The sequence below is a fragment of the Sphaerodactylus townsendi genome, linkage group LG06, assembly GCF_021028975.2.
Source record: "Sphaerodactylus townsendi isolate TG3544 linkage group LG06, MPM_Stown_v2.3, whole genome shotgun sequence".
Taxonomy (NCBI): domain Eukaryota; kingdom Metazoa; phylum Chordata; class Lepidosauria; order Squamata; family Sphaerodactylidae; genus Sphaerodactylus; species Sphaerodactylus townsendi.
Window position 1 is genome coordinate 23,014,870 of NC_059430.1, and position 18,008 is coordinate 23,032,877.

The 18,008-nt window shown below is 43.2% G+C and overlaps 1 protein-coding gene across 6 annotated transcripts in view; it reads right to left on the reverse strand.

Moving 5' to 3' along the window:
• Window positions 1-3,674: 3,674 nt before the first annotated feature.
• The window catches only part of BCL2L13 (BCL2 like 13), a 41,401-nt gene continuing 27,067 nt past the window's right edge, over window positions 3,675-18,008 (reverse strand). For all 6 annotated transcript variants that reach the window (XM_048500076.1, XM_048500077.1, XM_048500072.1 and 3 more), the window contains one exon: window positions 3,675-5,350. In XM_048500076.1, the coding sequence (XP_048356033.1) occupies window positions 4,532-5,350 (819 nt within the window). In that variant the 3' untranslated portion in view covers window positions 3,675-4,531. The remainder of the gene's footprint in view (window positions 5,351-18,008) is intronic.

The window sequence follows — 18,008 nt, forward strand, 5'->3', positions numbered from 1 at the left end:
TACTCCCTTTTAACACTGGAATCAGCAATGTTTTCCCTCCTGAAGTCGGCAAACACAAGAGGTTTCAGACAGTAGTGCTTGTAAAAGTGCTGCACTCACACCAGGAATGATGAAGAAGCAACACTCTTTCAGAATACCTGCTGACCTCTTGTGTCTCCAGTCACCCTTGCATAATTGAAAACCACCTACTTTTGCAAAGCACACGATGGTTTTGTTTTGGGAATGCAGGGAACAGAATAAGGCGGTAAGGGCCATTGTTTTGGTGCTTATATGTGCAACCAAGTACAGGATTTGCCAGTTGGAGTTACCCTTTTCCCTGCACTGGGATAAACCCTTACCAGTTTACTAACCCCATTCATTTACCTGCCTTCTATAACTGCCTCTTCCCTGAATGCCTAGGGCTTGACCCCTGACATGCAAACATTCTCTATGTAGTGCTTAGATCAATAGAGTAGGGGTAACCAAGGGTTATTTTGTAACATGTAGACTGAACGTTCAGGAAAGATTTCTTTTTTTTACTAGGCTTGAATACAGCAGTAAAGTCTAAAACAACATAACCCATCAAAGCTGCAGCAATTAAAATTTAGAGCCTGTCACAGCCAGCTGAAGCCGTGAAAAGCTGACCAACTTTCACTGGAAAGGAGGATTTTAGTAGACAGCATCTTCACCTTGGTACACAGACAAGTTCCTTGTCCCCCCAATGTTTTGTCAACTGAAGCAGTTAGGAGGAAAAGATCTGGTTTGATTCTTGCAGTTCAATTTAGGTGTTCCAATGCAAAGTTAAAACCTGCACTATTTTTAAAACTTCTATATGATTTGTGTTTTGCAACACTACTAAGGATATGACTGCAATAATACACCACCCAAAAAAACTATTTAATGTATAGTTCTTGCAGCCCAAATAGTAAATGTGCACTCTGAACCATGTCTGTACTATATGAACATTTAACCCTGAGAAATATTTTTTACCAGAGTACAAAGTACTTTTTACAACAGACTAGCCCTTCTCTCGAACTTGTCCTGAAATAGGACGTTATTTTGAAGCATCAGTGCCACTGCCTAAGAAAACAGAAGGAAACTACAGCCAACTAACATATGACCTTAAAAGTTAAAAGAAACGCCGTACCTTAAAACCAGCCCCTGTCCTATTCTGAATTCTCACTAGTCCTTCAACAGAATAGTGGCTCTAGGCAGCTTTAAAAATGTAGAAATTATCAGCTACATGATTGGCCAATATTTAACAGGAATTCAGTTCTGCATCCTTTGATGCTTCTAATACTCTTTATTGTTTTGACAACTGTCTGCCCCATATTGACGAACATGGAGAGGAGACACAGGGCTGAGAAACAAGCTCTCTTCTGCCTCTCTTCGCATGCCATATTTCTTCTGTCAAGTGTAGTGGTAAGCACAGGGATACATGGCGATGGAGATGTATGAAGTGAAGGGGCATCAAGTACCCTATTTGAGACCACAGTGGCAGCAAATAGAAGTTAATAAAAAAGCCATTTGTTGACAGTCTACTAGTGCATGGCGGAGTCAAGATCAGATCTTTTACTAATAACAAGCTGGAGAAATGTAAATGCTGAATTGTAAAATTAGGCAGAGTCAGCAACATCCGTTTCCATTCTCTGTCGAGATACCACAACTCTAGCAGGGAAGTTATAGACCAGGGGTAGGGAACCTGCGGCTCTCCAGATGTTCAGGAACTACAATTCCCATCAGCCCCTGTCAGCTGGCAGGGGCTGATGGGAATTGTAGTTCCTGAACATCTGGAGAGCCGCAGGTTCCCTACGCCTGTTATAGACCCTTCCTATCTTTTACAGTTGCCCAATCCTAATGGCACACCCAAGTACCTACGGTAACAAGTCCAAATACTTGCAACTGTAATAGTTACAAAGTGGTAAAGTAGGTGCATGGAGCCAAACGCGATGTAGAAGCTATGGGTTGTTACGTTTTTCTGAACTTCCAGAGCCCCTTAAGAGCCACTACTAGCCAGGAAAGCTACAAAATGGAAAGTAGGCAAATACACAAAAGGACAACCCACTGGGACTCACAGAGGCACTTTTTCTAGAAATGTGATGATAAACAGCTCTAAAGAATGGTAAATTAGCAATCCTCAACGGGCTATAGCAGAGTTCCTGTCCTGCAGCACTGGACACACAAGACTCCCCCCTGTATCTAAGGGCAACCTTTAAACCATTATGTCAAATGTGCATGAAATAGGTTTTACAAACACACACTTGAAAATACAGGAAAGGAGAAGCATGTCTGCAAATGAATAAGACGTTCATCAGGCAGGAGCAACTTCCCTATGGCTCCCTGCCAAGAAAAGTCAACTGGTAGCAACCCCAAGTATGCAGTTATGTAATGAACAAGATTGCCTCAAGACCATACATAACCAAGTTGGGTAGAATGGGATGCATGGAAAAGGTGCTACACCAGCTTAGTTCCCTTTAAAAAAAAGATGCCTCCTGCCACTCAGCTGCTAGAACTGCACTTTCGGTCTTTGCTGGAGCTAATGGTAAGCAGGGTAACTTTAACAATGACCAGAGATCCATGGGTACCCAGTACAATTAAGGGATCACTGAAGCTAAGTTTTAAGATGGAAAATAGCAAATATCGCCAACTTAATGTAAATGAAAACAGCTTTTGAGGAACATTAATCACCCCAGTATCAAGAAGTAATGAGATGAGTTTTTGAAAGAAGTTGGCAAAAAGAAGGCCAGGTTACAACAGAAGTTCTTTGGGCCTGATTCACCTGTCCCCTTTTGAGTTGCATTTGTCAACATTTACCTGCACCTACGGGGACCATCGGTCAGCAGTCTCCAACCTGGTATAGCTACAGGCTGTTGCAAGTGCAAAGCGAGACTATTAGCAAATGCCAAAAAATGAAATATAGGTGCATTTGCACGACTGATTTGCTCACAAGAGCAATTTAAAATATAACTGCTGTGACCAGGAGATCCAGCATTTTTGCCAAAATCCTGCCACATGAATATAAGTTGTTTACATAGACTGGAGAACAAATTTGCCACTGCCACATGTATGTGTGTTAATTTGAGATGCTGTTTTAATTTCATTTACACAACAGGAAATCACACCTGAATGAAGAAATTTAGGAACTTCCTGATCATCTGATCTGAATTTAACAGGAAAATGCAGCTATGGCAAAGGTTGAAGAGAAAAACACTAAAACTTCACTTTAATGCTACCTGCAGAATGATCTACACCAAGGTACCCAACTGGTGTGCAGGATCAAAAACGAGCACCAGGAATGGAGGGGTGAAATCCCTCAGCATAATGAGAGGTGAAGGGGAAAGAGGGTGTCTACCGTAGCACAGGCCAGGATTAATCATGTTTGCAGGAAAAAATCATTTTTGGTTTTAATTTATCCACTATTTCTCATACTTCTCCAAACTCTCTGCATAGCCATCACCCCAACAGTTGCCATGAGCTGCATGTGACTGCTTGCTTTCACATCGCTAAACATCACTCAGGAACTGAGAAATTAACTGGAAGATATAATGTCATGTTGTTCAGATTGGAGACCTGTTTCTTGGAAGACCTTGGATTTGCGCATCTGGCAGTGGCCAAGGTTAATAATATAAAGGCTAAATGCAATCCACCCTTGAACTCTGTGCAAATGCAGAAGAGATTGACCAAGTCATTTTTTCAAGTTATTTCACAAATGGTGCCAGATCAACTCTCAGGCTCATAGTAATTTTTGCTTACGAATACCCAGTACTAACATTTCCATCTTCGGCATTCATAAGAACATGATCAAATTTTTTCACACCAAAATGACTGCAATAAAACATGGATTAAAGGGAAGAAGAGCTGCATTAACCATCATCACTGAAATGACAAATACATGAGAGCTCTAAGAATATCTAACTTTCCCAACAACAGCATCCTAATTCACCGCTGGGAGATGTACTTCCTCTACCCAGCTTTAGAGAATGAAGAGAATTCTACTGGAGAGAAGCAGAGTTTTTGAAGGTTGGGGCCTCAAGATGTGTTGTGGGAGCAGAACAAGTAGAAAGCAAAGAGGTATTGAAGAAGCTCTACCCCACTGGGGTTGAAAAGAGAACTGGGAACGGCACAGTAGACCTGAGGAAGCAGAGGTGAAAAAAAGGGAGACCAGCCTCATGCTACCGGACTGAGGTACCTCTCGTTCAAGAGGTGGATGGGGAACCCAAAAGCTGCAATAGCAGCTATGTAAGGGGAATCTCCAGGGGACAGCCATCAACTCTCCCATTCCCCCAGAGTTTTAGGTTCCAGTTTCCAGTGTATAAACATTCAGTTCCCTCATTTGTACATACATACTTACATCTGCGGGGTTTTTAAAAACGACACCCCTATATGTTAATCAGGAAGCTCCAGTCCACTAAAAACATGATTGTCCCTAGACTTAAAACCTTACAGTGTACACCTCTGCCCCACCACCTTTCAGTTACCTACATCTCCCATCAACAGTAAGCATCGCGACCCCCAGTCAAATGCAACTAAATGTGAATCCGAGTTAAGTCCATTACTTCTTCCTCAATGCCAGCGCTACGCCCACGGCCACGGCTAGGATGGCCACTGCAGCAGCGCCACCATAGAGCAGAATTGATTTGCCTTCTGGCAAGAGGATGGGCTTCTCTTCTCCAGTGGGGGACTTCTCTTCCTTTTCTTCATAGTAGCCCTCCTTCCTTGCCTCCAGGTCCTCTTCCGGAGTCAGTATTCGCTCAGGTTTGGAGGCTGCCTTGTCCTCTACAGGAGATGGATTCTTGGCAGGCTTACTCAATGCTGGAGTTTCAGGTTCCAGATCCACTAATGCCTTCCCCTCATTCTGCTGTTCAGTAGGCATCGCTGCAGAGAGGCTGGGTTCTTTAATGGGCACCATTTCAGCTTCCGACTCCTCCTCCAGCAAGGGAGCTGGGGCATCTGTGGCCCGCTGCTTTGCAGTTTCAGTCTGAAGAGCCACTTCAGATGGCAACGTTTCCTCAACCCCCTCTGGTATCTCCTCCTTCTCAACGTGCACAATATCAGAGTTAGAAGAGTTGTTTTCACTTCTCTCTTCTGCGCCTCCGTTGCTGTCCAAACTCTTCACTTCTTCAGTTTCCATGGCCACTTGTTGCCAAGACTCGGGGCCCAAAGACACAGGCAAGCTCTCAGTATGCCAGCTCTGGCTAGCCGACAAGGAGACGGGCAAGCTCTCCGACTGCCAAGAGGTGGTCACTGTGGGTGACTCGGGAGGGCTAACCTGGCCCGAGTTGTCACTAGTTAGGATGTAGATGTCATTGCTGTCCTCAGCTATGATTCCGTGGTACTCCTCCTCTTCAGAATCCAAACTAAAGACGGTGCCCTGGAAGGAAGGGGGGGAAACCACAGTCAGCAAAAGAGCATGAACTTCTCGTGCACAATTTTACATGACAATAGCAACATACAAATCTGTAGTAAGAAATTTAGATTTTTTACCAATTCATGATGGCAGCCTTAATTTTTAACTACAGAGAAACAAAGGGGGCTTAGAGCAGTATGAAAATAGGTACATTTTTGTCATTGTATTGTCGAAGGCTTTCACGGCCAGAATCACTTGGGTGCTGTGTGGTTTCCTGGCTGTATGGCCGTGTTCTAGCAGCATTCTCTCCTGACGTTTCGCCTGCATCTGTGGCTGGCATCTTCAGAGGATCCTTTGAAGATGCCAGCCACAATCTTCAAACAGAGAATACTCTGACCATACGCCCTCCACAACCTATTATCGTGTTTGACGAATCCATGAAGTTAAGAAACTAGAAATTAGAAGCATGCATGGTTCATAAGTGTTGGACCTAAACTTACAAATGGCATTACATACAGTTCTGTAGTTAAACAGGAAAAATCAAAGGCACAATTATCGGATGGGGGTAACATGTCTTGGCAGAAGTATGTGCAACAAGGCTGTTAGTAGACCATGCACTGAACATGACTTAACCATGTGATGCAGCAGTTAAAAAGTAAATGCAATTTTGGGCTGCATCGACAGAAGTATACTGTCTAGATCATACAAAATTTGGAATCATATTGCTCAGCTCGGGTTAGACCTCACGTGGAGTACTGTGTTCAGTTTTGGGCACCACAGTTTAAGAAGGGCATTGACAAGCTGGAACTGGTCCAAAAGACTGGAAGAAGACAGGGAGAAGTCTGGTAACCAAACTCCATGAGGAGATGTTGAAGGTGCTGGGTATCTTTAGTCTGGAGAGATGACTGAGAGGAGATGTGATAGCCATCTTCGTGTAGTTGAATGGCTGTCATACAGAGGATGGGGCAGAATTGCTTTATGTTGCCCCAGAAGGTTGGATCAGAATGACCGGGTTGAAATCAAAAAGGTTTTCAGCAAAACATTAGAAAGAGCTTCCTGACAGAGCAGTTCCTCAGTCGAACAGGCTTCCTCGGGAAGTGGTGAGCTGCTCTTTGGAGTTTCTTAAGGATAGGCTGAATGGCCGTCTGACAGCAAGGCAGTGGCATACCACTTATGGGGACATGGGATATCCCATGTCCCTGGGCACACCCCATGGCGCCCTGCCCCCCTCCCAGGATCCTTGCAGGCCAGCTTTTGCCCTCCCCAGGACCTGGGGAGAGCAGGAGCTGGCCTGCAGGGACAAAGTGGGCAGGGCTCTGTGGCGGCCGTGGCGCCCCGCCCTCCCGGGTTCCCTGCAGGTTGGTTTCTGCCCTTCCCCCAAGCCCCAGCCTCCCTGCTGGCTCCTGTAAGTGGGGCACAGGGATCCGGGGGGGGGGGGGCAAGGGGAGGTGGTCATGCCTCCAGACGTCATTTAGCTCCAGTATGCCACTGCAGCAAGGTTGATTCTGTGAACTTGGGCAGATCATGAGAGGGAGGGAGAAAGGGATGAGAATGCTTGGCTCTCATAGCCCTTTCTTACATGCCCAAGGAAATGTCAACCACCACTGTGGGATCTGGAAGGAATTTTCCTCCAGGCCAGATTGCCCAGTGATCCTGGAAGGTTTTTTGCCTTTCTCTGGGCAAATGAAGCCAGTGGTGAGTGGGGAGAGAGGCGAAAGGTGGTTGTGCATTTCCTGTATTGTGCAGGGGGTTGGATTAGATGACCCTTGACATCCCTTCTCAGTTCCTTCTCTTATATTTCTCAGTTTGCTTCAGTGCTAACCCTAAGAACATAAGAACAAGCCAGCTGGATCAGACCAAAGTCCATCTAGTCCAGCTCTCTGCTACTCGCAGTGGCCCACCAGGTGCCTTTGAGAGCTCACATGTAGGATGTGAACGCAATGGCCTTCTGCGGCTGTTGCTCCCGATCACCTGGTCTGTTAAGGCATTTGCAATCTCAGATCAAAGAGGATCAAGATTGGTAGCCATAAATCGACTTCTCCTCCATAAATCTGTCCAAGCCCCTTTTAAAGCTATCCAGGTTAGTGGCCATCACCACCTCCTGTGGCAGCATATTCCAAACACCAATCACACGTTGCGTGAAGAAGTGTTTCCTTTTATTAGTCCTAATTCTTCCCCTGAGCATTTTCAATGAATGCCCCCTGGTTCTAGTATTGTGAGAAAGAGAGAAAAAATTCTCTCTGTCAACATTTTCTACCCCATGCATAATTTTGTAGACTTCAATCATATTCCCCCTCAGCCGCCTCCTCCAACTGCAACTTCCCATGAAACTCTACATTTATTCAAATCTTTTTCAGACTACTGTGTCTATTCAAAAGGAAGACTACCTTCCCCCCAGTTATACACAGCACATTTTTAATTACTGGACATAACTAACTTGCATGTGGATGCAAATAATGAACCCGTCTTTTGTGTCATAATGGAAAATAAAATCTAGTCTTGAATATGAGTAAATGGAGTAATAGTTATTTACATATGCCTCAATCTCATTAGTAAAAAAAATATGTGCACCAAAATAACAGTTGCTTCTCTTTTGGCTACCACACACAATACAAACAAAAGAACAACAGTTATCAGAAAATCACTGCTGACTTGATTTAGGTTTTAGAGAACTAAAAATAACCATAGAGCTGTTTGCTAAGATTTAACTCCGGGGGAGGGCGGTTTATAAACCCAATAAATAAATAAATAAATAAACTGCAAAAAGGGAGACGCTGGCACAGATATAGACTGAATTACTAGTTTGCCTGTTATCATTTTTCTTAATTGTGTTCTGAACTTTGCTGTTTTATTTGTTAATGTTCCACTTACTGCTATAATACAATAAGACAGTAAAAGTCCACTGCTTATAACGTACTAGCTATAAAAGCCTCGGAACCTTTTCATTGTGGAATTATACATCAAAACACATTTCCCCTTAAAACTCAGCAACAGAGTTTTTTTTAAAAAAGAAAGCTGTGAACTAGCAATAATATTCCTATGAAGTGTATCTTCCTAGTCCCACCACTCCTGAAAGTCTGAGAAAAAAACCCCTCAAGGGGCGTCAGTGTGAGCAAGTGTGGCGTACTGGTAAGATTGTTGGACTAAGATCTGGGAGATCAAGATGCAAATCCCTGCTCCGCAATGGAAGTTTACTGGGTGACCTAGGACCAGTCACACATACACGGCCTAACCCAGTTCTGCAGAAATCTACAGATACCTTTAAGTGCCAACTTTGGGTTGTTGTGTGGATAAAATGGAGAACAACATAAACTATTTTGGGTCATTATTTGGGAGAGGCCAGGGTACAAATCAAGTAAATAATTTTTTTTTTCTGTGAAAAATCCCAGAAGTCAAAATTTATGAAGATGAGCGCTTCTCCTGATTGTTGACTATAAGCAACTGTAAAATAAAACTCCATTTTTTGTAACATACTCCTCAAGGAAAAGGTTGTTTCTTCCCACATGTGCAAGATCTGGTCTTGATTTTCATTGATTGACAAGACTTGAAGAGCAGCCAGAAAAATCAACACCACAGAGGCAAATGAAGCCAGGAACATGCATCAGGCGACTACTAAATGTCTTCCACTTGAATTCAAGCCCAAATTAGCAACATGTCCTTGGTTCAGAGAACTCCTCAATCCCTTAAAAAAAAAAGACGCAAAGTTTTATGTTACCCACACTGGGGGCCTGCTTTCTCCCCACCAAAAGGAGATGAAAAGTTAAATAAATTAAAGACTATCAAGTGTGAGGAGGTATATGGGCAAAAGACCTGTAAGTGAACTGCTCTGTAAAACTATAATTTGGGATGATGTTGGAGCTACCACTCGCAAGGTATTGCCTGAAGTTCTCCCAGAATTACAACTAATCTACAGAGATCAGTTTCTGCCATAGTAAATGGCAGCTGTGTACCATAGAGTCTAGGGAGAAATGGAAGTCCTGGAGTGGATGTTCTAGGATTTCTATATCTCCTATTTTATGCCACAGAGGCTGTAAATGATCAAGCATCACTTGGAGGAAACTTGGGGTGCCTGCTGTCAGGGGTGCAATTGTTAAGCTAGCAGCACCAAACTTTCAGGGAATCTTTAGGAGTACTGAAGCCCTGAGGCCAGCTGGGGATTGAGAGAAAGATGGAGCTGCTGTTGTCTAGCATCATCCTATAGCAAGGATGTAGGTAAGGGGTGGGTTTTTTTCCCTCGGTTCAACCCCACCATTACATGTCCGAAGCTCCGCCCCGTTTGTGTTTTTTTAATATTTTAAGTGTTTTATGGTTTTTGGTCTGCAGGGGGCACAATTTCTAGGCTAGCAGCACCAAAATTTCAGGGATGTTTTGGGAGAGGCTCCTGATGATACTATCCAGGTTTGGTGATGTTTGGTTCTGGGGGTCCAAAGTTATTGACTCCCAAAGGAGGTGCCCCCATCCCCCATTGTTTCCAATGGGAGTTAATAGAAGATGGGGGCTACACATTTGAGGGCCCATAACTTTGGACCCCCTGCCCCAAACTTCACCAAACCTGGGTGGTACCATCAGGAGAGTATCTTACTGATATCACCCAGGTTTTGTGAAGTTTGGTCCAGGGGATCCAATGTTATGGACTCTCAAAGGGGTGCCCCATTCCCCATTGTTTCCAATGGGAGCTATAAAAGATGGGGGCTACACCTTAACTTTGGACCCCCTGAACCAAACTTCATCAAACCTGGGTGGTGTCATCAGGAGAGTCTCCTAAAGATACCGTGAAAGTTTGGTGCTGCCAGCTTAACAATCGCGCCCCTGACAGCAGGCACCGCAAGTTTCCCCAGATTCTCCCCAGATTTAAAGGAAGAATCTGAGGTCCCCAGTTTAAACATTGAAAGTGATGCTGTTTCAGGGTGGGGGATAATCCACCCCAAAACAGCATCACTTTCAATGTTGTTTTAACTGGGGACCCCAGATTCTCCCTTTAAGGTGAATTTAAAAGGAGAATTTGGGCTCTTTAGTTCAAACACCATTGAAAGTGATGCAGTTTAGGGGTGGATTCCAGCATCACAGTGGCCGCCCATGGGGAGTGTGTGTGCAAAACTCAGCTACGCCTCTGCCCCGAGGGGAGGGCAGAAGGGGCTGCTGGCTGGGAGTCCAGCTGGTGGGGAGGGGAGGGCGGGGCAGGGGAGTCTGCCGTCCCGGGCCTCGGAGAGCTGCTTTTATAAGTATTGAGGCCGGGCCGGGGCTTGGGGAGGCGTGGCCACGCCCCCAGAGGTGGGTGGGGCATGCCCCCGCCCCCCAAACCACCCCGCCATAAAAAAATCTATACACACGTCCCTGTCCTATGGGTTTTCAGAGTAGATTTTTCTCAACACCGAGGAAAAACCTGAAGAGGATTATGAAAGGGTTTTTAGGTTTACTTTCTACTTTTCTTTAAAACTTTATTCTGGGTATTAATCTTGCTCTACAGGCCAGGCCAGGCTCAGGTTAAGTGGAACTGAACTGGCTGCTATTCAGTTATACCAGCACAAATACTTAATTCTGATTGGCTAATTAGAATCAAATAGTATGACATTCATAACACATGCACGCAGAAGCCTACAAGTGAGGTAAGGTGGGAAAAAAGGTGTGTATGGAAGGGGAACAAAGCAGGAAATTTAAATGTAAAATTTGAGTTTTGGTAGTGGAAGTAGCCTCACAGGAAGGGGAAGGGGCTGATCTTCTAAATGGGACATGACATCATAGATGTGACATCAAATCCCCATTGAGCTACCTCCTTTCCTTTCCTACAAATCTCCAGGAATTTCTCAAGGTAGAATTGGCAAGCCTGATGTTCAGTAGTTTGCACACTGCTGAGGATAAAGAAATATTGTTAACTGTCTGAAACCAGTGGACAGAGAATTGGATTTGAAAGGGAAACATTAGTTCAAATCTCCTCTCCTCCATAAAATTCACTACATATTCCTTGAGCAAGTTAATACTGCTAGGCCAAATCATACAGATTTACTGCGACTATAATATGGGATAGCTTGATATATACTGACAGCATGTTTCATAATGCATAATATGATCTTCTGTGGCTACAGAATCACTGCTACAGATCTATCCGCTAATTTATGACGGCCTGGAGGACCAAATCTAAGGTAGATAGTAGAAAAGTGCATAGCTCTATCATTAGCATGATAAAATATTTTCAAACGAATATTTTCAAAAAGAGTTAAACTGTAAAATGGTGATCAAGGCCACAGTGAGAAATCCCATGCATGCTCTTTAGAGTGCACTGCCATTAAATAACCAAAAGTGACCTGAAGGAATATCTGGTTGTTCTGTTTCTAGTCTTTTCCCAGAGATTCAAATGCAACTTCTACAGTCTTTCTATAAGAATTTATGGAATTTAACCTCCACCTATGTAGTATCAGTGGAGATGTAGCCCAATTTGTCAGATTTCGGAAGCTTGTTGGTACTTGGAAGGCTTTGCAGAGGCAGGCAAGGCAATGGCAAACCCGCTTAGTCACTTGCCTTGAAAACCCCACACTATAAGTCAGCTAAGCATTAGATTTTTACTTGATAGTCTTTTACACACACACACATAAAGTATAGAACTGTTGAACAGCAGAGTCCTGGGGCACCTTAAGACTGGCCTGGCCAATTTATTGTGGCAAAAGCTTGTGTGCTCCAGAGCCTATTTCAGAGGTCTGCAACTTGCGGCTCTCCAGATGTTCATGAACTACAATTCCCATCAGCCCCTGCCAGCATGGCCAACTGGCAAGCCTACACGATTTTTCTCAACAATTGGCCATGTTGGCAAGGGCTGATGGGAATTGTAGTTCATGAACATCTGGAGAGCTGCAGGTTGCAGACCCCTGGTTTTAACAGATGAATGAAGTTCTGCATTAAGTTGGCAGAACTGCAGGGAGGGGGGCAGTTATTACAAAGAAAGATCTAAAAAAGATCTAGTTTCCCAGGGTAAGGGAAGTGACATTATGCCGCACAGCATAAATGAAGACACGTTCCTATCCTGTTGGCTAATCTTCTAGGTGCCACAAGATTTATTCTGACTCCCACAGACCAATACTGCTACCCCTCTGGAACTGTTCAAGTTCACACACTGCAAAGCCTTGCGGGCAATCTGGCCACAAGCACTTGTGCCAAAACCAAATATTAGATAAAGAACAGCTAAAGCAACCAGAACCACATTCAAAACTATACTTTGGCTACAAAAATTATATTGACACATTTACAAGTAGCACAACAAGTGACATAAACATTTAATGTCTATGTGAATACACAAACATTCTTGACATGCGAGTATATAATCTTGGAGAATAATTCTCAAGTGTAAGAAAAGTTCAAAAGGTGAGTCCCCTGGTTCCTTTTTGCTTGTTTTGCAGGGTTAATTTCTGTCCATCAGCAAAGGTTCTTTCAAGTCTTGCTCACAGTTCTAAACTTCCCATTAATATAATTCATGTTCATTAATCATTTCATTCAGGATGGAGGTGTCTCATCTACCATGAAGCTAAGCATCAGATTGTCTATTAGCATGTTAGGAATGTTCATGCATTCACAAGCATTCGTGCAATATTCACGCAAAGCTCTTGGAGTGTCTGCCGATAGCTGCTTTTCACATTCATCCATCTGTGCTAATGGAATGTGGCACATTTAGAAAGCTGCATCAGGGCTGGCCTGAAGCCATTCTGAAGCAATTACTCAGTAAATCCCCACCCCCACCCCTCTCTGTGCTGATCAAGCTGTCTCATGGACTGAAAAGAGTACATATTATTTTTCCCATGAATTATTCCCTACCCACTGTCCCTTGCGTTGCTCTAGCCTGCTTTGTACTGAGCATACTTGCCTCAGTACCAGGGTACCATAAAAGTGAGAAACCATTTACAACCGCTAGAGATATGAAAGTTGGGGCAGGAATGGGAGGGGGTGAGACAGAAAAAATGAGAGCAGCATACAGAACCCCCCCAGAGGTCTCCACCCAATGGAAATAGAATAATTTTACACATTAAGTTACAAAAGATGCATTTTATGTTCTTAAAACAACAAGAAAGTTTAGGCTTAATAAAAAGGATTGTATAGATTTCGATTTCCCCCAGTTTTCAAAAGGGAAAGGATCATACGCTCCCCCTGTCCATGGCACACATGATCTCACTCCCTCATGTATATAGTTTGCTTACATACTGTCTTATTAGTCCTTCATTTCTTTGCATCTGATAAACCAGGCAACTGATCCTAGAGAGTTTGATCTGCATAAAGGTTTAATGATGAACGCCAACTTATGTTTCTGCTCTTGAAGACCAGATGTCTAAACATTTCACATTTTATACTGAAGGTACTTTAGGCTTTCCTATGAACACCTCTCAAAAGGGATTCACAAATTGTACTGTTTCTCTGCTATTCACTCGCATGTTAAGAATGCCTGCCCCTACATTGCCTGACGATTTACATATCATGATATGCCATTTGTCAAGCAGAATTTACTTAAGGAGTAGCAGCAGCATACCATATGACTCCCAGAAGTTATTCATTTGCCAATCTACACAGCTGAATCTCAACAAGATATATTCACTACAATGTACTTACTCTTTATCAAGTAGACCAGCTTACCTGAGAGCACAGGAGATAATTTTAGGCCAAACCTATTGCCTTGCCTTTCTCATAGTCTAAACGCCCTCTGCACCCCTCTGGTTTCCAGATTTCAAACTGGAGTCAAGATTCTCCTTGTGGCTTTTCAGATCCAACAAATATTATTCTCTATCCAGGTTCCTCAAAGAATTTGGCAATTCTCCAGTATGAATATGTCTCAAGACAACAAACATCCAAGAGGTTGCCTCTGCTTGTTTCTTGTCTTAAAACCCCACAAGGTGACCATTAGGCAACAAATAAGTAAATGAATGCATATTTCAGATCAATAATGTGACAAAAATAGATTTCCTTTTAGCATTCGACGTAAATCTCAGTTACTTATATTTCAGCTCGAATTGCTTTACAAGCTACAGAATCCTTGCATTGGTCCCATATGATCCACAGACAGTGTATTTTATGCTATTGTGGATGCTAGCAAAGTTACACACTAAATGTAAATACATCCAGTTCTGAGCCCATCCGACAGAGGCCCATATTAAAAGAGGTGACTCCCCTCAAAAATGCAGTTTGCTTCCCAGAGTCCCATTAATTGCATTCTTTTTTTAAAAAAGTCAAAAGATATGAAGCAACGAAACAGAGGCAATCTTCAAATAGGAAGGTGTCGTTTGAAGAAACTGCCTCTGCAGATGAGATCTAGAGTACTGTTTACCTCGGCTGGCAGTGGCTCTACACAGCCAGGAGCACATAAACACAATTCCAATATATGTTGGCTGATCTCTAGCTACCAGGAAATGAACCTTGGAATTTCTATATACAAATCGTGTGCTCTACTTCTGAGCAATGGACTCTCCTTCAGCAATAGGTGGGAAGGCAGCAGCTAAGAGATTCTCAGTAGGAATATAAGAATAGGGGCGTGGAAAAGAGATTGTTTTCCCAGGCAGGAAGGGAGAGCAGCCACAATAAGTGTGAGGAGACTGCACCATGTAGGAGATTTGGGGCCATGACTTAATTGCTCCAGGATAGCCTTATCTAGTCAGATATGCAGAAGCTCAGTAGGGTTGGCCCTGGTTAGTATTTTGATGGGAGACCACCAAGGAAGGCAGAGGTGGCCTCTGCTTGTTTCTTGCATTAAAATCCCTACGAGGTCACCATTAGTCAGCTGCAACTTGATGGCACTTCCCACCTCCACCTCTACCAGCTGCGTTGGGAGACCAGAAGAGCTTCCACACAGAGATCTCCCAGTAAGCAGGACAGGATGAGACAAGGAAAGTCCTATTGAGGTGGGGATACAGCTGTCTAGATCAGGGGTCAGCAACATTTACCACCCAAAGAGCCATTTGGACCTGTTTTCCATGGCCCCAAAGATCTACTGAGCCGGGCGCCTCCAGTTTGGCCCCTCCACTCACCTTTCCTGGAGGGACACATTCTACCCTTCGACCTCCAGGCCTTGTGGAGCCGCAGTATAAGGCTGAAAGAGCCGCATGCGGCTCCGGAGCCATGGGTTGCAGACCCCTGGTCTAGATGCTCCTTTCCATCGCCCTCCTGAACTTTTCATCCATTCCAAGTCACATTCACATCCATCTACATTCGTTTGAATGTGGGTAGAACGTCCTTTGGCATGGAAAGGAGGAAAAGTTCGGGAGGGCGATGGAAAGGAGGATCTAGACAGCTGTATCCCCACCTCAATAGGACTTTAATACTTTTTTATCTGCCCAAAGCCTTGCTATATTATGTATAAGTGCTGTTTGGTATTCCTGTATTACAACAACTGGTTTAGTGTTACTTAAAAGCACAGGTTGCAAAAAGTTACCTTCCAAACCATAAGATCAGAAAGGTTCTGTCAAGAAACAGAATGAAAAAGCTAAACATCAGGTGGAACAAAAACTCTTAAGTCACACCAGCTATGACTCCAAAAACTGAACCCTTGCCAATTTCTTTATTTAGAATCATATAATACATTTTGGATACACTATGCATCATTCCGAGCCAGGGCCAACTATGCCAGAAGCCTGAATGCACTGCACAGTCTTTTGCCCAAGTATATTTTTTAAACTTGTACAGACTACACAATTTTCAATCAAGGTTCTAAGAAAAATGCACTGTGTGGAGGACCATGCATCTCAAGAGGATGAGAACCTGTTAAGTCTTTTCTATGAAATTCAATCACGCTTACCAAGTCAAGACAAAAAAAATATGTCTCACGTTGCTCTGCATACCTCTTTCAACAACTTCAAATTAAATGGCACATGTTCTGAGTTCTGCAACCGTTCAAGGTTAAATTGAATACATATATCTATCTCCATCAAACAAATTCTCCATCAGGTTTCAAAATGACCCCAATTGTGTATGTTTCTGTTCTGAGACAAGATGAAGTATCTGAAAATTTCTGCACTATCATCCAAAGCCAACATATTTAATGAACCAGGCATATTTTGATTCCTTAAGAACAACATCTGACCGTGACAGTCTGAAGAGCAAGAGAGGTAAAAATCACAGTGAAATATTAATTTCACAAAAGGCATGAAACGATCACAATTGATATGGGAGCGAGGTTTCCTCCTGTGCGTAAAGTGCCATCAAGTCACAGCTGTACGACTCTACCAGAATTTGGAAAAACGACTTCTTGAAGTTCAGTTCTACTGACACACAATTGATTTCATTACCGTAAACAAAATACCAAGATTAAAAATTAACCTCTGAACCAGCCAGCAAGGGAAAGTATCAGATCTCTTGCAAGTCGCACTACAAACAGACACAATGCGAAGTCGCACACTTTAATATATACTGCAGATTCAAATTCCACATTTACAGGTCAAACGGATCTTGAATTCCAGTAATTTAATTTTATCTTATACTTCAATGTCAATAAAACGAAGGCAAACAACTGGGGAGGTTGCAGAATATTCAACTTCTATGCAACGCTCTTTAAACATCTTTCAGATTTCTCACAGCTTCTCATTAGTGTGTGTGAAACACCGGAAATATTGCTCTAATGGAAAAGTCTTACCCAAACTGGTGGGTCTTACTCTGCACTTTCTCCACCAGAAGCTTCGGATGCAGCAGAGACAGCAAACGAGAGAGACGAAATGAACAGGAGAAGGGAGAGAGTGTGCGCACTGCACGTCAATTGTTTATGCCCTAATAAAGCTTCAGGGCATACAGAGAAGCTAAGCTGCCTGCCAAATTAGAATGGAAGTTGTTTTCCATTGGGTCACTTAAAAAAAAAAAGCAACCTTCCTGCGACTGCTCTGGTTTCCATAAGCAGTGTGAGGACAGAAAGCTACGTCTTAAAAAATGCTGTTAGAGGAAAGTGGATTTAATACAAGTAGAGTGTACTGCCCTAAGCAAAGCAAGTAGATCACAATATTTCCCCATCTCTTCATGCAGCTCCAGGGCTTCTTCCAAATTTGGTAACAAGATAGACTGGATGACTATTTTTATACATGGAATTTTCAGGAGGGAACCAAAATTACAATGGCAACTCCATTCTTCTAAAGATTGGCTTGAACATCTTAAAAAACAACCATAGCAAAAGATTTACTACCCTTGTTTGTCACCATCTCCCACTTAGAAAAGAAAAAGGAACAGACGGCAAGGTACCAGAAAATAAGCATCTGATTCGCAATTGACCCTGCAACGATTGGTAAAATTTCCAATTTCACTATGCTGACACCACTTCATTACAATCTAAACTTAGGACTTTTTAACTCCTCTGAGTATTCCAGATTACTACAACACAGAACATTTCCAACATCATTTAAAGTCCATAGAACAGCATACCGAGTCTAGAACTCATGGAACCACCAACGTGGATTATCCTGCACAGAGAGGCTTGATAACGCTGATAAGAAGTCCTGACTGTACAAAAAACCCACTGTCCTTTCTCAGTATATCCTGCCATTCTCACAAGGAAGTATAAAGAGAGGCTTTAAATGAACCTCTTCCCTGAAGAGCTGGAAGTATAAACAATACTACATAAACTGTGAGCTAGACCCTCCCATACAGGTTTCTCCCCTTTGACCAGGTTCTTCTTGACACGCGACAGCAAGGTCTGACTTCACCCTTTCTAGCTCTCCCATAGCTCGCAAAAAGG